Genomic DNA, 22,143 nt, shown 5'->3' with positions numbered 1-22,143 from the left:
GTTTGGAAAATTTTTTTGTTTTAAATAACGCTTTAAAACAGAAAATTTTGCAACAAAGCGGTCATGGTATTATCTGAAAGGTGGCAGCGCACAGATAAATTATGCTAAACAAACTTATAGTCCAGCTCATCTAGTTTTAATTTGCTTTTAAAGACGAAACTAGTCACAAGGTGTCCTTCAGCCATGTGTGCAGATTCCTCTACAGTTTAAGCATTGCTTCCTGAGGAATGTTCCTCCTAACAAAATAAGTAACATTTCGTATTAACACTTGGATATTCCAACATTTCTCCTTCCATCATTTTGCCACATTTAGCATCAGGAAGCTGCTACATGTTGACGCAACATGTTGCTGAAGATTTACTCAGCAGTTTCACTTCTAGAAAAAATATGGAAGAACTTATCGTGCAAAGTTGAAGTGTTAGCATGAAATACTTCGCTTTGTATGGGGAGCAATATTTTCTAGGACACCAAAGTGGTAAATCTTCCAAATTTTTTACAACTTTTCCAAAACCCCACTTGATATCTCCTAATTTTTGAATGCAAATAAAAAAATAACTCAAACGTGCTGTACTATAAGCATGTTCAGTGCAAATGACCTGCACGCAGTGCGTTTTATGAAAACTACCATGGTTACTTTGTAGCAACAAAATGTTCCTGTTTTGTTGTATTGTGTTACCAAATAGACCAAGCGAACTTCTTCTATGTGAAGGTAAAGTCATTGAAACGAAACATTTTAAAATATAAATTAGTATAAATTAAACTTTAATTTGAAAATCGAAATTTTGATCATTCTTTGCGAAAAAATTTTAACTCAAAAACTTTGTTATCCCTTTTTTCTTCTTTTCTCTACTTAGCGAAGTTAAGCTGGAACAAATTTTGTCGCAAAAAGTACTAAAAGCTAATTTCATACAAATTCTCTGCCAATACTGCATAGAAATCGTTTAAATAATAATTCGTGCTATCTTCAATACGATTTCCTTAGCTTATGTATTATATGATGACACAGAGCAAAAATGAATTCGTATTTCACTCGGAAACGAGCTTAAGCATACAACCTGAAGATATGCAATGCTATTTTAGGACTGGGTTTCTGTTGCGGGAAGTTGAGTGTTCGGAACTGGTGAAAACGAGGGATTAAATCAGCTCACTTCGGCTTTAAAATCATTAAATATATAGACACAAACATTCGGAGTAGTAAAAGTCAGAACTGGGGTCCTACATTAGAGTGTTTACCCTCTCTGTGAACGCATTTACCTTTTTGCGATGGTCGTCCGATGTGAGCATAATTTCATGTATCATACACCTACTCATGTAGCTAATTTTCGGCACTTATTGAACTCCAAAAAGACTCTTTTATGACGATTTTCAGAGTTATTTCTGACCTTTATTCATGGCCTGGTTTTGGCTCTTAAATGTACCATTTTCGGCATTGCAATTGAAAAGCATTTCCAAAACCGTTTGTAAACTTGATATTTGAGAGGAAGCCTAAACAGATAGAGCAGTATGGGTGCTTTCTCAATAAGTAGAATCCGACTCGTCAGTCGGGTAACAATCACAATATGTCCAAAATACTACCACTGATAAAATGCAGGGATTTCCAGCAACATTTGAATTGTTATTTAAAATAATACTTTTTGAATTTCTTTTAAGAAGTCTAGTTTAATAGTTTTCGTTTGCTCATAATTTGATCAACTTTAAGTCATAAAAGACTCCTGCGTGATCATACGGTTCATTTTTTTACGCTACATTGGAAATCTAAAGTTATGAGCGCTACGAGAATGTTTGAAAATTTAATTTTGAATGGGTGGCTTAAAAAAGGTTGTAACTGCCAAATTTCTAAACAAAAAAAAAAATTTTTTTACACTACCGTTAAAAGTTTCCCGTATCATATGCACATGACATCAGTTTTTGGGCATTAAACTGCGCTTCGAACTTAGTGGTGCGACGTTGTAAGTCACATGCATGTACAAAATACAGCAGCGAGCACGAAAATAGCAGTGGCTATTTCCTAAACTCGAATCAAACCTAGAATCCTTAAATTTCGGCAATTAAATTCTTTTCTTAAGATAATTTAAGCAGAAGCTTTCATGAATTTTGTAACTGAAAATCTGCCAAAAACTTTCGAAAACTAATTCAAAAAAAATTCGAAGCTTCAAGAAAATGTTATGTAAAATAAGTTTTTTTTTACTTCTTAGAATTTAAAGTAAGTTATGTAACCCAATCAATTTTAGCCTCACAAAGTGCAAGTTAGAGATCTCTCGAAATTTTCATTGATTTTTGAGAGTATTTTTTTTTGGAAGGTTTATAAAATAAGAACTTTTTACACGCTGTATGGAAAAAAATCTAAAAACCCCTTTGGAAAAAAAGTATCAAAAATCAATGCGAATTTTAAGAGACCTATAACTTTCACCTTGTTAGACTAAAATTGCTTGGGCTATTAAATTGTATTCTAAAAAAATTTTATAGAATTTTCGAATTTTTTCGAAAATGTTTATGCGATTTATTTGCAAGTTCAATTACCAAATTCACAAAAGTGTTTCTTAAACTTGCCAAAATAAAAAAAGGATTTAATTGACAAAATTTGAAAAAAAACTGGCTTTGCTATTTTTCTGTTCGCTGCTGTACATGAACAAAAGTTATTTAAGATTCCTTTCAAAAAAGCGACTAAAAATTTTGCACATTTTTGTTCTGCTTCATATTTTTCGGCATTTTTTTTATCATATATGTAAATATGTATGTACGCATGCATAAGGAAGGAGTTCAATAACGTTTGCTTGCATCTTCGGCCTTTTTTTTTTGCTTAGCTTCAACTACTAAAAATTAGCTTTTTTTGCATTTGTATGTATTACATTTTCTCTTTTACTTTTTTTTTAAATAGATGCCGTTTGCTACTTTATTTCAAACATTTTTCATTTCCATTCTTTTCAATAAGTTTGCTCAATTAAAATATTTGTTTGCTTACATAGTTAAGCTTGCTACATAAGTATGTTTGTGTGTGTAAATAATTATTGATTTTATATACGAATCCCATAAATATATCTACTACTTTTTTTGTTGTTATAAATGTAATTATATAAGTTCTTTTACAAATACTACATATTTATACGTCATATTAGTTGCTTACATGCGTTTTATTTATTATTATCTATATGTATGTGTTCTTAAATACATGCTAGTATATATATATATATGTATGTAATATAGTTACGCAAATGTATGTATATAATGCGGTTTTTAGCTTTTAATATTTATAAGTATATTGTATGCATGTATGTATAAAGAATGAAAAGTATGTATGTATGTGTTTATACGTTACGAGATTTCTTGACATATTTATGCATGGTTTGTGTTAAAAAATTTATTAATAATTAGTTTTTATTTTGCATTTTTCACTTGCTACCTTCATCTTGTTCTCTAATTATTATATTTTATTTTGCAATTATTATGAATGTGTTTGTTTGTTTCACATTTATAAGTTTTTCAATCATTAATGCCTAAGTATGAAAATTTTGCCGAAATATTTGTGTTGCTCGTTTTAGTAAATTTTAATTTGTTTATTATTATTTCCTTTTTCCACACAAATCTTGCTTGTTTTACTACTGTGCTTGTTTCAATTTCACTTTCTTGATGATTCACGCTTTCATCTTTTTTCTCACATTCAATTTCTTGCTATTTGTCTGCCTTTGCCTCGTTGTATTTTCTGTAAAGAGACTTATTTAGGCTACTGAGCCCATTGAATTGCGGTCCTTCTCGCTGACTAAGGTGCTTTGCCTAGTGATGTATATATTAGGGTGAGCTAAATAAAGAAATTGCTATTAGAACTTTGCTTACAATTTTCTTTTTTATTGAACATCATAAGCAAGTTGACTGACCTTGCTAATCAGCCATAGTAAATTAAAAAAAAAAACCTATTCTACCAACCTTTTTTTAGTTTATAGCAGTTTTTACGAAACAAAATTTGGTTGTGACGAATTTGCAGTTAGTTTGCCTACTCAAAATTTTAATTAATTTATATAACCGTCATTTAAATATGTTTCTAAATTTCGCTCTACCCTAATACCACATGTGTACACAACTCACAAGTTCAAGCTTAACAGAATCAGAATTAAAAAAACTGGCCTTAAAAAAAGTTTGCCAAATTTATTGTTGGTCTACAAATTTTGACCAAATACTGACAATGTTCAGTGTGTTCCCCAACAGTCACAAATAGTCACAACTAGTCAGCAACATTTTTACTAAACTTAAATGTATTCCCGTAGAGTCTGAACTAGTCAGAAACATTTTCACGAAGCTTGAGTCAGAAATAGTCAACTACCTTTCCGCTAAGTTCGTGTTCACATCGAGCCGGAAAAAATTCCAACTAGTCAGCCTGATTTTCACTTAGCCGAAGTCTGTTCACGCAGAGTCAGAATTAGTCAGAACAAGTCAGCAACATTCTCACTAAGCTTAATTGTGTTCCCTTAGACAAAAAACTAGTCAGCATCTTTTTTATTAAGCTTCAGTTTGTTTTTGTAGTCAGAAGTAGTGAAAACTACTCAGCACCATTTTCACTAAGCTCAACTGTGTTCCCGTAGAGTCTATGATAGTTAGAACTAGTCACGAACATTTTCATTAAGCTTCCTGTTCAGTCAGACATTTGATCTACGCTCATCAACATGCAGCAATAAAAATGTTGCTAACTTATTCTAACTGTACGAGAACACAATGTTTACTAACTTAAAGAATTAAACAATGTTGCTTCGTATATCTGAGTGTTTGAGGGTACACTGAATACTGATAAGCCAATGTTTAGGAACATATCATGAGCAACATATGTTGTCCTATTTGATAAACAAATTCTTATACAAAAATGTTGTTAAACAAATGTGCATGTATATGTCTCGTAGGAAAAATATTCAATAACGTGCTATGCAACACGATTAAAAAACCTTTTGTTGAGGAACAGGTGATGAGCAACATATGTTGCCCTGAATTAGAAACGAATTCTGATACAAATGTTGTTGAATAAATGTGCGTGGGTAGCTTTAGTAAGAGGACAGTTCAATGACGTGCTTTGGAAGACGCTATGCTATTATTACGGACCACTACAAATTCTTTATTTCTAATAAAATAATGGGAGAGTTTGCGAGTCCTCTTATTAACTGAAGTACTACAATATGACGAAACAAATATTTAATGTCGAATTAATATTTGATTTGAAATATGTCAAAGCCTTGAAGTTAGTTACAGGCCTTAAAATCAAAGCTTGCTTACCTTCAAAGAATTGAAGGAACATTGGTTTGCTTAGTGTGCCCATTTTGTTACCTTCTGCAAAAGGAGTTCCTTTAAGGTGGAACTCTAAGGTCATTACAACGATTCGCAAGATGCATCGAAATGCTTTATCGACCGGGTGGATACGAGAACGAAAAATGACACTGAAGATAGCACAAAACAGAAGACTGTTTGTCTCTAAACCAAATTTCACAAGGGTTGACGTAAAATCACATATACATCACTTTACATAATGGTTTGTCGGCAAAAACGTTGCATTATTGGAGTCGCTCCTAGCTAGAAACTTGACAGAAATTATATAAGGAACAGCAGCCTTTTTTTTGAACAGTTTGTATTTAACGGTGCATGATTCCATCTACTTCAGCCCCTAAAATTGCTTTAGGTTTGAAACTGAAGATGGAAGGGCAAATTGGTCTGGAATATAAAAAAAGTAACCTCAATGTGTATGAACTAGTCGCCGAGAATGAATGAGCTATTACCATGATTATGTATAGCGGCGGATATCGTCAACATAAACATCACCTTCCTTAGCCCAGAGATATCCAGCTTAATACAACAGTAAAACTTTGGCATTACACCGCCCCCAAACATTGTTATGTGGTTAGAGCAATAAAGATGAATCTTTATGAGTCAAGAGTCTTGGCCTTATGTTCTTGTTGGCCTCATGTTTCAGCTCGGTGGCCAGGTGGCAGAATTTTGACACACACACAACTCCCAAGCAGTGTTTCCTAGCTTTGGACATTTATAAAATTAGAACCAAAAACATATATCTATTTATAAATATGCTCTCGTATTCACGTTCTGGTCGAGCGCAGGAATTTTGACATACACACAACCACCAAGCAGTGTTTTCTAGCTTCAGACAACTGGTTAAAGCAAAAAGCAGCTCGTTTAAACGCCGCTTATTTCAGATTGAAGTTTGAGAACAACTGATTTCGTATTCCAAACTGACTTTCGAAATTAGAATATTTGAGCCGGTAACCCTACCCTTAGATAATCGCTTGTGGTGAAAATATTTGCGCTTTCCTTCCCCTTTTCTTTCTTCGCTATATCTAAAATTTTGAATCCAACAATAAAGCCAATATGGCTTTAATATCAAGAATATTTTCATTATAGCACAAGTATAAAAGTTTTTCAAGTACATTTATCAAATTTCGTTTAGACTCAAGGCGAATGTATACAAAGTGAATTCAGACATAGATTAGCTGTACCTTAGCATATGAAATCATTCTAAAATGTTCGTTATTTCATTTTACTGGCATGCTGAGCTCCCAGATTTTACATGGAAAGTCGCAAACGACAAACAATCAAGCGCTCCGTCAGCACCTCGTCTAAACTTGATCTGCCATTTGCTTAGTACTTTATCTTGTTATTTATGCATAATCTTGTTATAACAGCAAATTTTGCCGTTTTTTTTTAGTATAAAATGTCTTTAGATTTTTGTTTTTTTTTTGTAACTATAAATTTGCTCGAATAATCGATTGTTTTATTTATTTAAATTGTTTACTTCCTGGTTGGTTTTTCTTTTCATTGTTTGTTTTTTTTACAAAATTTTACACAAAACATTTGTTACATACAACAACATGTTTCTAATGAGTACGATCATACAAATGTATATATAAATATGAATATGCAGTGATACCGAAGTAAACGCTGCTTGGTTGCTTTTGTTTTATGCTAACCAGCAGCGTTTTGTATGTTAAACGACACAGCGTGACTGCGTTTTTGACAATTTTAGATTTACAATTTCATTTGTTGTTTTTTTTTTACATAAAGTTTACAATACAATACAGTGTTTACAATTTTTGTTTAAATTTTACATCAGTTTACAAATACAATTTTTCACATTTTGTGTTGAATTGTTCATATTTTTTCTTTTACACACTTTTATTTGTTTTCATTTTATTATTTATAAGTTACATAAATTGTTTTAAGTGTCTTATAATTTATTTCGTTTCATTTGTTTGTTTAATTAAAACCAATACACGTGTCACTTTTGGGGAGTTTTTTTGTTTGTTTTACATGTACATGTGTGTTTGTATGTTTGTATGTATATACGTGTACTTGACACTTCTACTAATATTTAAAAGTGTTAAAATGCATACACAATACTTATTTCTTTTAATGCAATACAAATTTTTTTGTTTGGAAAACTGTTTTCTTGAACGCATTTTCAAAAACATTTTTCTTATATCTTCACGCGCTCTATTATTTTTATAAATATACTTTTTTTTAATTTTAAAATTTTCTTTTCACATTTGCCAGCAGCAGAAATTTTCCTTTATGTTTTTCGCCATGTATTGGTTGTGTGCAAAAAAAAAAAGAAAAATTTTATATTTAGATGAAAAAATATTCTTTGTATACTTCTCATAAAAAAAAAAAAATGTTTGTCTTGTTGATTTTTTTGTTTCGTTAAGTTACTGTTACATTTTAAGAACTAATAATCTTTTACTTATATTTCTAATGTTTGTTTACATACTAAAATATATTTATACGAACGCATAGAAATTACATAAGATTACGATTTTTTTATAAACTGTCAAACGTGTGTTTTGGTTTTTAAATACATAAATATTTAACGCACATTGAGATTTTTTCATAAAATTCATTGCAGCGAAAAGTTTTGAAATCTGTAAGCGCTTTTTGAGTCATGAATGCTAAAACTCGCAGCGTGCACGAGCGGAAAAAGTTAAATACAATTTGTACAATTAATCTTTTTATTTTGAGTATGTTTACTTTTGTGTTGGTGTTTTTAATACTAAAAGGCGTTTTTACAAATAATTTATATTTTCGTTTTTTTTACAAATAATTACGATTCTTTTTTTTACATAATATTACATGTTTTTTTTTTTTTTACAAAATATTACATTTTTACAAATCAGTTTGACTTAAATTTTCAATATGGAAATGAATGATTATTTTTGCATTTACAGCGCGTTGTTATGGTTTTGTGTTCACAACGGGGTGAAAAAAAAAATATAGAAATATTATATACATGTAGTTAGATAGTAAAGTTAAAGTAAAACTAAACGATAACTGTTAAATAATTATAAATATCTGTTAGAGCTACTTTTGTAATGCGAGGAAGTTGTTGTAGTATAATGAAAGCAAAACTATTTGAATAATTTTTTTGTAAACATCACGTTATAAGTTTCTAAAGCAAAATAATTAAAGTCAACAAGTGCTCTTCTTTTTTATTTCCTTTATATTTACTTTTTCATACTGAGTTGTACATTACAGGGACTCCCTGAAGAAGATGTAGAAGCAACTAAACGCGTAGAAGAGAAAAGGCGACTTTAAAATTTGCTTTACGGTTAATATGAAGCAAAATATTTCAAGTCAACAAGTGCTCTTCGTTTTTATTTCCTTTATATTTACTTTTTCATACTAAGATATACATAGCAGGGGCTCTCTGAAGAAGATATGGGGGCAACGAAACGCATAGAAGAGAAAAGTTGACTTTAAAATTTGCTTTACATTTAATATCAAGCGAAATATTTCAAATTACCAAGAGTTCTCCCTTTTTACTTTATTACTAAGTTGCAACTCATGGACTCCCTGAAGAAGATGTGCAAGCATCCAAACGCGTAGAAGAAAAAAGAAAAGGAGCTGCAAAGCTTCTACTCAGTATAAGAAAACTGAGATTTTGGCCCAATAAAAAGTCAATACGTTTTTCGTTAGTAAGCAATAAAAAAATTTTGTATTGAGTACTAATCTGTGTGGCCATCGAAAACCAGAAATCTGGCAGTACAAAGTTTGAGGCTATCTACGCAAAAATGGTATATTCGCGCCCAAGTCTTTCCTAGTCAACAGCTGTGCTATTTCGTGAACAAGTTACTTTGAGTGCCTTCAATTCAGGCATACCAAGAATTGGCTTATTCTGCTGTTTTATTGAAAGTTCAAAATATATAAAAAAATTTTGGCATAGAACCCTACCGAAAATAATTTGTGGGTTACATCACTTTTGCTGATTTTTCTTCGGCATGAAGAAGACACTGATTTTTCTGAACGGAAGCTTTGTACAAATTATTTTAGTTGAAAATTGTTTAAGTCCAGCTTGCGCCTTAACAAAGACATGTACAAAGTTTTGAAGAGTTATAGCTTACGTGTTTAATAGATTTTTCTTCTTATAAAAAATATAAGCATTTCATACCAAGACATTGACTAGCCACAGTCATTTCTTCCATCCTTTTCCTCTCCAAGACGTGACAACGCCAAGCTAATCCTAAGCAATATAGTGATGCTTCGGAAAATAGGCGAAAAATGGAATGGTGCAAAGAGTAGTGCCGTTTCCAGGCTTTAGTAAAGATTTTTAACCAATTTCAAGCATCAATATGCTCTCGGGCATAAAAGCTTAAGTTCTTCAAGTGTTTATAGGCTGGTTTAAATCTCCTTTCGGCCTTTTATAATTTTAAGGTGCAAAGCGAAAAAAAGCAAAGCGTTTTAAGTTTTTTTTTTTCGAAAACCAGAAGTAGAATGAGCTTCTGAGATATTTAATAGAGGCTCACTGATGAAGGTCTAAAGTAAATCAAAACGCGTAGAATTAAAAGTAAGCGCCTGGTTTATTTAATAGAACCGGCCACAAAGCTGAAAACCAGAATAAGTACCAGCTTCTGACATATTTCTCAAAATGACTCTAAGTAATTTATTTTTTTTAAGTAAGAGGCTCCCTGGCGAAAGTCAAAACGAGTAGAAGTAAAAAATAAACGGTTGCTTTATTTAAAAGAACTGGCCGAAAAGTTTCATAGCTAACTATAATTGACATTATAAATGTAACAAAAACAAAAATAACAAAAAATAATTGAGACTCCACGAGCACTGTTATGCATTTTTTGTTTGTTTTTAATCGAGTGATTTATCTTGAAACCAAATCGTGTAGCTAGAATAAATATGAAAAGCTTTTAAGCTGAATGAATCGTGAATTTAGTGGCATTGTTGTTGTTATAATATTTTCAACTCGAATTTGTTTCCATAGTTATTTTGTTTATACAAAATGGTTACTTAACTGAATTTGTTTGATTCGTTATGAAATTTTTACATGAATTTTTTTATGAACATTTTTACATGCATTTTTTGTTTATACATCATTCTACAATAGACTCAAAAAGCAACTTACAAAATCGAGTTAATTTTCAGTTGTACATACATATAAACAACTGCAACGTACAATGAAAAATCCCCAATGTGCGCCCTAAAAGTGCTTAATTTAACTATTTTATATAAACTATGCATATTAAAAGTCCATTGTTTTTAGTAAATAACTAAGGAAAAGCAAAATAAATACATACATAAAATTAGTTTTTTGCATGTTACGACTGTTTTGCTTTTGTTTACAGTAAACTGTTGAAAGTCAACTTTTGGTTTAGTATACTTTTTGTTGTTTGAATATTTTTTTTTAAATAATTGGCATGCGTAAGTCTTCTTTAAATCATTATACAACTATGAAACGAAAACAAAACGAAACGAAAAACATACATACATAAATATAAGCACTAATTAATATTTTCAAGCGTTTGCGCATGCGCACAATTTTAGCTGACACACACACACAACTAACAGTCTTATACTAAGTTGACTCTTTTATGTCAGCGAGCAGCAGCATGTTGGTGGTGTCGCAAATTTGTGCACAAAACGGCTATGCTACAAATAAAATATTTTTTTTTTAAATATATTAGCTGTTTTTATTTGAACTAAACTAATTTGCGTTCATTTCTTGCTTTCTTTTTGTTTTTGTTTAACTCTTTTTTCCTTTTACATGTTTTTCTTTTTTATATATATGTGTGTGTTCTACGCTCTTCTTTTTTGTTATATCAGATTTGTGTGTGTTCTCTTTGCTTTTGACTTTCATATTTAGATTTTTACGAATTTTTTAGCGTCATTCGTTCACTCGACTTTTGCTATAAAAACACGTACTGGCGTGCGCGCGCATGCGCTACAAAAGCCCTACTTAAACGAATGCGCGTTTTAAGCGACGTTTTTTTAAGTTCATTAAATTTGATTTTCCGTTTCAATTGTTATTTCAAAACTTCTCCTTTCCTACGATTTTTTTAATTACTTTGAACGTTTGTTTGTTTTCTTTTTTTTCTCTTTTTCTCAATATTGAATGTATAAAAGTTCTCGCTTTATTGCTAACTATTAGTTGACTTTTAAAACGAGTTTTTTTTTACAATTTTTCTTGCTTTAAATGATAGTGCTTGCGCACCTTTTCTTTTCTCAGCTACATTACAACGATAGTGGCAATGCGTTTATTTTTTTTTATAAAAAATTACTCTCTCTCAAATTATTTTTGTTCATTTTAAAATTTGCATGCACACAAACTTCAAACGTAGCGTGCTTGTTGCAATAAATTTTAAAAATCTAAATAAAATCATAAAAAAAATACGACATCCTAAAACTATGCCACACATTCTAATGACATTAAATTCTTACATGACGTTCACATTTTCCACATTAATCAAATATTTTCAACTTCTTATTAATATAAACGAAGTCATAAAATTGTATTCATTCTTTTAACTGTAACTTTCTTTTTCACTTCTCAACTTGTTTCTTCTCCTTCTCCTCCAATTCAACTGCATGCATTGATTTGTCATGCATTTGTCTAAGCATAACTTTCTTCTTCTTCTTTCTCTGCAAATGCTTACAAACTTTACAATACTCCATTAGCTGTGGGTGGTCCAATTGGTCCCAAACCACTATTGACAGCTGTCACAACTGATGTGGCACTGCTGCTATTCGTCGATATGGTGCATGATGATGCAGCTGGTGATGTTTGTCCCACTGATACCATATTAATACCATTTTCTTGTATCATTATTGGTGCACCTACGGTTAATCCGCTGCTTGTCGGTGTTGTTAAAGTTAAACCACTGTTGGATGCCGCTGTTGTTATTGTTGAAATACCGCTACTGCACGCCATCGATGAATGTTGTGCTGCTGAGGCGTTTGTGGTGTTTGTTGTTGTTGTTATTGGATTTGATGTCTTCATAAAATATTTCTCAAGTTTAGCGTTGATGTGTTTGCCATAGGTGTATTTGCGTAAAGCACCCATATGTGGGCGTATTTTGTTCATAAGTTTCTTTAATTGTGTTGGTTCAGAGACGTCGATCATTTTTTGTACCACATAATTGGCATACTGGTCCTTCATCATGACGTGCAAGGCACTGAAAATAGTGAAATAAAATGTGTTTTAGTATGCGATGCGAATTTTTGAGCAAAATATTGAAGGAAATCACAATTTGGGGGTAAAAATAAGATTTGTATATGTACACAGGTAATAGACTCGATATTTAAGTAGTAAGAAGCACCATTAAGGTACAAGCCCGAACATCACGGGAACTATTCAATATGGTCACATTGAACCTTCTAGGACCGATGCTCGGCAGCTAAAGAAACAGGAGTCACCACGGGTAGGTGAGATCGACAATTGGGTCGGAGAAACTATACATAGCTGACAAGCCCTTGAAAGGGTTGCGTAGCACAATCCCTTTAATCATTTGGGTATTTTTGTCGCCTCTACCGACAGGCATTTCTGCCGCGGGTATATTCTGAGCCCCCTAACCCGGGCCTCAATGGTTCTTTTTATTTGATTGTTCTTAAGTAATTTTTGTTAATAAATTTTCTCTTTAGATGCAGCTACTGTTGTATGCTGATGCAAATGACGTAATTTTGCTAGTATTACGGCGTTAATATTTACAATCAACGAACTCTTTGACAAAGCACTTCTTCATAGGTTACAAGTCTGGAGCTCAACACATGGAGTCAGTATTGGGTTGAGCAAAACAGAACTGACAACTTTCAGTAAGAAGCTCAAAATCCAAAACTCCGCCTGCCTAACCCTTATCTAGTCAGAGAACATTTCACACATATACCCGCAGATTAAAGCGAAGGTGAAACGTCTAGACCTTAGGAGAAATATTCGGACGAGGCAACTGAGAGCATAAAAGCAGCGCAAGCTGAGGAATGGCGAATGAGTTTGATTTCGCTATTAGTTGTGAAGTACTACTTCCAAAGTAGTCTAATAAAGATCATTTTGCAATACTGAATATTGGAGTTACATTATTATTCGACAGTTCAGCGATTCGAACGTTAGCAGAAGGTGTATAATATTCAGAAATCACTGAAATTCGTTACAATATATATGTATATATGTATATTAGGGTGGGCGATTTGTATGGACGCAAGTTAATCGATATCGCGCCATCGATTTTTCGATAGGATTTGGGCTCAGCAAAAAAAATTCCACTACACATACCCAAAAAAAAATTTTCGAGCCTGCGAAGTTTAATTTTTTTACTTTTCTTCGACTTTGATTTTTAAGGTTTTTTTACTAAAAAATATTCATATGTATACCCTGTCCGACCCAAAAACGTTGGCGATAACAGTTTTTTGAAAAAAAAAAAAACGTTTTAGCGGACATCGTACAGGGTATACATGAAAATTTTACAATCAAATCAAAATTTTAGTAGGTCATGAAAAATTTCGCAGGCTCGAAAATTATTTTTTTGGGTATGCCTAGTGGAACTTTTTTCCTGAGCCTAAATCCTATCGAAAAATCGATGGCGCGATATCGGTTAATAAATCGACACAGTCTAATGTATATATCGATTCGCGGTTGATAAAGGGTCGAAAGCGCGGTTTCGATAAGTTGTGTTCGTATCATGTATTTTTATGAATCTCCCTTATTTAACACAAACCCTCACCTTTCAATATTCATTTCTGTTGACTACATTCTGAAGAGGTGGTAGAACTTGTTAGGATGGCGTAACCACATTTTGCCCAGACAGGCCTAAAATTAAAGCTAGTTTCGAAGTACTGGCTCTTTCATTCGTCCTTCGAACTTAGCTAGTATAAATCGTTCTGGGGTTTCTTGTTAGAAAGCCCAATAATAGCGCGCGGGATATGCAAATAATAAAAATGACATCGAGTTCTCATATATCATAAGTATTCGTCTGTCATTGCGAAAAAGAATCTTCTTAACCAATTCCGTTAATAACACTTATCTAGGCAGCAAAACTAACTCACAAGGATATATGAAAAGAAGATCAGTGTGGGCTCAAGCAGGTCTAAAAAAGAAAATTTAAAAATCAGCGCCGTGTTGGGCTAGCACATGGGGGTACTTTTGACTTCATGAAAGTATAAAAAAGCTCGATAAAAGGCTAATGAAGGATTCTTAACCAAACCAAACCTTCGCATCAAACGAGATGCGAAAGGAATAACTTAAAAGGTACGAAGTGTCAAACTTAATCACTTCCGAGATAGTACGGCTCGAGCAATAAGGTACCTTTTACAGGCGTACCGGTTGGTTCTATATTAAACAAAGGGCTATCAATAACGATAACAGTCCTCATGCCCTTATAGGAATGTCTCCATCAATACTACAATAGTTTAAGCAAGATGAAGGTCTCAGTGGAAATGCTTCAAAAAGAGCCACTATATTTGTGACTCATCAGTCAACCAGGGAGGTGCCTACAAACTTGCACGAGATTTCGCTAGATTTACTTACTTGTCATTAAAGGTGCACACTTCATCGATAAGTGCGGTGCGTTCACCACGTGTGGCATGTGTAACACATTTCTCCACAACATTTGAGGCGAATTTGTGCTGTGATAAAACCAAAACTTTACCGCGAACGCTTGCAATGAGTATAGATTTGTCTTCGGGTTTGCCATGTTCTATAAAGAAAGTTCATTTATTAGTAAATAAGTTTAAGGTGAGAGAAAGACTAACTGCATTTCTCGAACACACTCACCCAATACATGTTGTATAACATAGTTGCCATATTGATCCTGTATCAGCTGTTCGGTGTGCTCATGTAATTCATCTAATATGGGTTGTGTTTGTTCGGAAGTGCAATGTTCCAGTATGCGTTGTATAACTCTGCAGCCATATGGATGTGTGCTCAGTGTGTAAACTTGACCCTTAAAAGCATTTATAACAAATTGCAACGCCGAGGGATCCACACATTCGATACATTTTTGCACAACATGATTACCATTTTGATCTTTGACACATTTCAATACATTACCATCCAGTTCGCGTACGATCTCTGCTTGCTGTTCTGATGAAATACTCTCCAAAGCTTTTTGTATTACACGACAACCATACATTTGCAATGCCAATTGCAAAACATGACCCTTCACTTGCATACCCAGCGTATTCTTTTGTTCGGGAGTGCCAAATTCAAAGAATTTCTGTATAACATAATTACCAAAAACATCAGTCATCAGACTGAATGCTGAACCTAAAATTTCATTAAATACAAGCTGCTTCTCCGCAGCTGTAGCGCGTTCCAATTTTTGTTGTATAAAACGTGAACCATGTTGATCTTGTGAAAATTCTACAATATGATTGGCTAAATCGCGTAATTGTAAATTCGGATAACGTTGATTACGAAAGTCTTCAAGCAAACGCGAACGTCCAGGTTGTGGTGCGCCAGCTGCAGCAGCAGCAGCAGCAGCAGCCACAGCTGATGCATTTAGTCCAGCAGCAGCAGCGGCGGCAGCATGACGTGTAGTGGCAGCAGCAGCGGCAGCTGCTGCAGCAGCCGCAGCACTTCCTGGTAAAGCCAACTTTGAAAATAGTGAACTACTTGAACCAAACATATTGCCAGCGGCCGCAGCTGCAGCTGCTTGAGCAGCAGCTGCAGCATTTGGTGGTAGGCCAACAGCCATTTGTTGACGATATTTAGTTTCAGCACCTGGTGCTCGATTGGTGACGAGACACGATTGTGGCGGCGGCGGTGTAATAGCTGCACCTATGGGGCTAGCTGAAGCATTGGCACCTAATGCACCATAATTATTGGTCACAGTGCCAGGCCATTTGCCACGCGCGGCAGCAGCAGCAGCGGCCGCAGCTGCAGCAGCTTGTTGTAGTGTAGTAGCGTTGCTGTTGTTGTAGTCCACGGCCGAGGGACTAAAGGCAGATGTGTTGCGATCGAACGAGTCACGGCGACCGGTTAGTGAGTTGGTATTCAAGGCGAGTCCTTTGTAGAAGAGAGAGGGAAGAAAAGAGATAGAAAATTATTAGTTAATGATGACTTAAGTGGAGAAAAGCTTGTATTGCATTTTTTTCTTAGTAAACTTAAAATATACTCGAGTTAATGGAGCAATGTGAGCATAGCATTACATTTTGGGACGTGCCATTTTCATTAATCATAATTAAAATTACTTAATTATTCGTTGAATTCTATTTTTCGATTAATCGAAAAAGAAGCTTACTCGAGTAATCAGTATTTTGATTAATTATTAAGCAAATTAATTGACTAATCTCCTTTTTGATTAGTCACAACTTAAATAGAGCGCTTCACCAGATTTTTCGCATCTTCAATACTTTACCTATTCGCGACCATCTATCGAACGAGTACACGAGACATTTTTTAGTAACCATTTTTAAAATTATTCAAATAATTTTCGATTTTGATCAATCAAGTACATAATTGTTGCACAACTAATATTGAGTTTACTCGATTAATCGATTAGAGGCACAATCCTAACGACATTTAATAAATAATTGAATTAATTAAAATTTGTATGTTACCAGAAGCTGCATACATACATATGTACATACTAGGGATGGCGAATTTTGGGATTTTTTGCCTCCCGGGATTTTTGGGAATATCTCGAAAATAAGCCTAACTAAAACTAAAAAGCGTTTTTGCACTATTGGGTCGAATATCTCAAAAAATTGAATTGCCGCTGCTAGATTATGGGTATTATCGTTTTCCGAAGTGTTGAAAGAAGAAAAACAAAATTTTCAACAAAAATGCTTTCAAATTTCTTTATTACTGTACGTATTTAAAACAATTCACGGCTGGCTTTTTGTTTAAGGCAAACAAAAGGCAAATTTTTTTCTCCCACGCGTTTCAGTGGTATTTTGCACCTTCTTCAGGGAGTCTAGTATGTTTAATAAATATAGAACAATCGCAATTACCATCGAAATTTTTAATTAAACGCCAATTCTTCACTTACATGTCAAGAAACAGTTTACGATTCAGTTCAACTTGCGTGAAAGTTTATAGCTAACATGATCTTTCGTTTCCGACATTGTTTCTCAATTGTACCCCAAGTAGAAAATCAATATATTCTCAACAATGATTTTACTTTCTTTGTTAGGTATGAATATTTGAGAATATACTTATTCTTAATTTAGGATTAAGTTCAACTTGAGGTCGAGTTGACAGCAAGGGTGAGATCCAGTCTCTGACATTGTTTCACAGAGAACCACGAAGCAGAGACTTAACTTAAAAATTTGTTTAGAGTGTAAATATTCTCATCTTGAGTAAATTTTTCCTGTGCATGGGAGCTGCATTTGATGTCAAGAAGAAGAATGACGCTTGATGTTTTATGAACCTCCCAGAGTTTCGCAAATGAAAATACGATTTCCTTAGGAAAACGTGACATGCAATATTTAGTCAAACATTTAATGTTAAATTTAAATAAACTGGCCGAGAATAGGGCTTCAACTCAAAAAAGTTATATAGTTCAATATCTCTTAGCCTTAAGAACTACCTTCCAACACAAAGTCTTTAAGGTCAAACGAAACTTTTTCCAAATCAAATCAAACTTTTTTCATAACACATGCAACTTTTTTTAAATCCATTAAACTATTTTCAAATCAAATTAAACTTTTTTTTCAAGTCAAATGAAGCTACTTTTGGCCTTGTCTAGATCTAACAAACTAGTAGCATAATAATGTTTACAGAGAACACAATGCATATGTTCATATATATAACTATAACTATATAGTTCAGTATGTACAAAATGGAATAAGTTTCAGGCTGAAACTTTCAGCATATGGATTTATAATCACATGATGAAGTCGGAATGGGCATGAGGCTTACATATGTTTATCTTCGAACTCATGCTATCCTTACTAAAATTTTGATTTCTTGACATAACGGCGATAGCATAATATATATGTATGTTGTCGGAATGGATGGGATTTTGAGCAACAAAAGATTTGATTACGATCTATACTAATGGTGTACAATTATTAATAATGCTGTCGGAATGGACATGATTGCGAGCAGCAGAGTACAATTTTCAAACAGCAATTATGGTTGCGCTGCATGGGAGATTGGAAACGCGTTCCCAATCCATTCACCATAAAAAATTCGTATTAATATTCAAGACAACAAGCATATTATTTTTAATTAGGAAGAGTGAGTAAGAAATATCAAAATTTTTGCAATGATTATTAAAATCCTTGCACAGGAGACAGAAAAGCTTCACGCATTTCAAAATTTGATATGCATCTGCTTCGAAAATAGGGGCTGAAAACACCGTGGTGTTGAAGGGAGTGTTAAATATAAACGCTCCATGCAAGAACGACTCTGTTACGTTTAAGCGGCTGTAAACGTTTTAAGCGGCTGTAGTAGTGAAGAAGATTCCTTCGTGGATTCCATGGACAGTCTCTCAACGTTGTTGTTTTTGAATCGTTTCCAATTTATCGCAACGAGTCTGATAATGCGGGTTCCACACTACTGGAGAATATTTTAGGATAGATCTAACTAATAAAGTGAAAAGCGTTTTGGTAATGTAGGGATCATTGAATTCCATTAACCAACGTTTAGCGAATGCTAAAGGCCTTTTTAAATATATTTTAGGGTCCATTGTAATATCTAAGTCAATGAAGTTTGAAGTCTGCTCAACTAGGCTGTCACCAATGGTGTAGCTTTGTACTGGCTAAGCTCTCCTTGTGATTATAATAAAGTTTTTTTCATTTACTTGAATTTGTATTTATGTATTCATGAAGTCATTTGTGCTCATGAGTGTAAACTTTTTTATTAAGCAGTGCATTTATTTACATAAATCTTGTGGTGGCAGCAACAATGAGATAAATGAAGTTGCAGGAAACGTGAGTTAAATAATAGCACTCGTGTGCAAGAATAAAATGAAATGTATTTTTGTAGAGAAGTTAGTGTTTTATACGATTATTTATATACATACGTATATAGATATGTACTTGTACATGAAACATGTGTCAAAAACACGTGCTAGTACTTGAAACGTTTATGCTTTTTACATACTGAACGAATTTTTTTTTCTATAAATTAACAAATGTGGTGAACATTGTGAACAGCCTGCAATATGTAGAAATTTAATGCTCAAAGAGGGAGCTGCTATACACATATAGAACTTTTGTTTTGCCCTGAAGAATAGGCGCATATACAAATTCACACTTTGAATATAAAAAAAAAAATGCATAGCACTTCCATACGCTTCACATTCAAAGTTCATATCAAAGTGCCTGAATTTCATATGAAAGTGCAAAGAAAAAGCACTTCCATATGAAGTAAAGGCACTTCGGTATGATATTCAAAGTTAAACTAACAAATTGACAACAATAACTTTGCGAAAATACTGTAGCACTGAGAAAATTTTAATTCAAAATTGATTCATTAAACATTTAAAATAATTTTTTTTTGTTTTTCAATTTAAAAATGTTTCAGTGTACATATAATTCTGTGACTCAAAAATCTTAGTCTATTCGTAAATTTAGAGTTTTTACTTTACCAAAGAAAAACAAAACAATAGCAAATAAAAAATAGAAATTGCAGTTTTTTTGTTTATCTATATATTAATACGCTAACAAAATTTCCATACAATCAATTGACAGGCTGTTTCGCATACTTAGCATACGTACAATCATATAAAAGTTATATGAATCGATTCGTATTGATCAGCCGCAGTGCATAGGCCTATTTTTGTTAACAAATATTATTCTATTTGTTTATAACTAATAGAAAAATTTTTTTGTAAATTCGAAAATCTGTGCAACTATCGAAATTGCCATCTGTAGGACGTATTATGTTCACAAACCCCAATGAGTACATAGCTCCAAATTCTCAGTTGTTGCGTTGCTCAAATGTTTCATCTCTACTTATGTATATTGTCAAGGATATTAGCATCACTAAGCTATACCATCACTAAGGCGATGCTAAGGCGATGCTAAGCGATATTTACGTCAATAATCAAATCATGTATACACATATATGAGGCAGCCGAGAGATGTCACACACAGATGCATTTACTTATACGCCTATGTGTGCGCGAGAGACTGTAAACTACAAACATTCACATCAATAATTCAATTATTATGTCCACACATATGTAGGTAAACGCAGCTGAGAAGCAAGGCACAACCATATGCAGACATCTTATTTGAGATGCTTCTAAATGTAGGCAATTATAATTGGGGAAGTGTCGCTCACACATACAAGCATGGGGTATGAGAGAAGCTATAAAATCGTGCAATTTTAGTTATAGATGAGAAGTTTGAGAGCTCATGGACAATGCTAGTAGATTCTAGAAGATGCGAACCAGGAAACCAGAGAGTATAAAAGGCCGCAGATGTAGAGACGCTGGAGTTCAGTTTGATTTGAGTTGTCAAGCAGTTACGACTAAGACGATATCTAGCGAGCAATAGCAGTATTATTTTGAAAGTCAGTTTCATTTAAGGTATCAGTTTGGTTATTAAGCTATTCGTTGCACAGATTGAGTGTTATTGTGAAGTATTTTAATAAAGGCCATTTTTCCATTATTCAATATTGGAGTTATTTATTCAACAGTTTAGCGATACGAACCTAGAAAAAGGGAAAATAAGAGAATTTGCAGCAAATTCGTTACAATATATTTGTACACGCCAAAAGGTGAGAGAACTACTGCTTCGTCCATTTTCTGTTGAAATAAAATATTGTTCCCCATTGTTTCCAATTACGTATATTGGTTTGTACCAAAATCCTTAAAAAATTTTTCTAAAATAATTATTAGCCCACAAAAAAACTTTAAAGAGAAGTAATAACTTAACCGGCCTATTTTTTTGGACAAATTTTACTTACACGTGAAAGCATAGGTCTTTATTTAACAGATTCTTTGTTTTTCATTTTAGGTGCTTTAAAAAAAAATGAAATCAGAAATAATGAGTCAACTTTTGTTCAAACTCACTAAATTTATTTATTTATAACATTTAATTGCAAATTTGACCCAAATGTTTTTTGCATTTCCAGATTTTATGCTCATTTTAGATATAGCACGTCTTATAGTGAACAAAAAATAAATAAATTTGCTACAAAGATATTACATTAAAATTTGTATATTGTCTTTTATGCTAATTTATTTTGATATTTCTTATTTTATTTTATTATGTTATCTTTTATTTCAACTTAGTTTATTATTATTTAAATGCAACTTGATTGAATCGCAAAATTTCACGTTGTATATTAAACGAATAAAAAACGACCCAAAAACGTTTTCTTCTTCGTTTTTAACTAAAAGTTCGTGTTTTTGAATTATGACACTATTGAAGTAAATGGGCGATATATGTATATGGGAGATATAGGCCTACTGGGGAACCGAGCACACAAAACTAACTTCGGTAGCGCCCCAACGGGGACCTCCCGGGTGGTGTGGAAAAACCTATTTTTCAATTTAATGTCAAGTAATTTTACCTTAATTCTATGTCAATTTCTTTTGATTTTACATATTTTTTATATTTTTGTTTAAGGAGCTCCATACCAAAAGGTTATAATTACATTTGAAAATTTTGTAGAAAATTTAAGAAAATACAATTAAAATTACAATGTCTTAACGAAAAATTTAAGTAAGTTAGACCAGTTTGCTATATTTCCGCTCACTGCTTAACTATTAACGCATTATGGGGGTAGACACTGGATGCATAGACTGAGTTGAAAAAAATAAGAGTTGGTCGAATTTCGACCACAGGCGATACTAGTTCATATAAATGGAGGATAATCATCGTGTTTTAATACTCATCTGAGCAGAGCTCACAGAGTATATTAATTTTGTTCGCATAACCGTACCCCGTAACAGTATAAACTAATCGAGATAGATATAGATAGATACTTCTATA

The 22,143-nt window shown here is 33.1% G+C and overlaps 1 protein-coding gene across 6 annotated transcripts in view; it reads right to left on the bottom strand.

The window, feature by feature from the left end:
• Positions 1–1,959: 1,959 nt before the first annotated feature.
• Positions 1,960–22,143, bottom strand: part of pum (pumilio) — a 631,542-nt gene continuing 611,358 nt past the window's right edge. For all 6 annotated transcript variants that reach the window (XM_067757886.1, XM_067757898.1, XM_067757890.1 and 3 more), the window contains 3 exons: positions 15,023–16,255; positions 14,777–14,945; positions 1,960–12,434 (listed from right to left, as the gene is read on the bottom strand). In XM_067757886.1, coding sequence (XP_067613987.1) covers positions 11,921–12,434; positions 14,777–14,945; positions 15,023–16,255 — 1,916 coding nt within the window. In that variant the 3' untranslated portion in view covers positions 1,960–11,920. The remainder of the gene's footprint in view (positions 12,435–14,776; positions 14,946–15,022; positions 16,256–22,143) is intronic.

This window comes from Eurosta solidaginis, chromosome 1 (assembly GCF_040869045.1).
Source record: "Eurosta solidaginis isolate ZX-2024a chromosome 1, ASM4086904v1, whole genome shotgun sequence".
Lineage (NCBI taxonomy): Eukaryota > Metazoa > Arthropoda > Insecta > Diptera > Tephritidae > Eurosta > Eurosta solidaginis.
The sequence above is the reverse complement of the archived record's forward strand: the minus strand, read 5'-3'. Positions and strand labels throughout refer to the sequence as shown.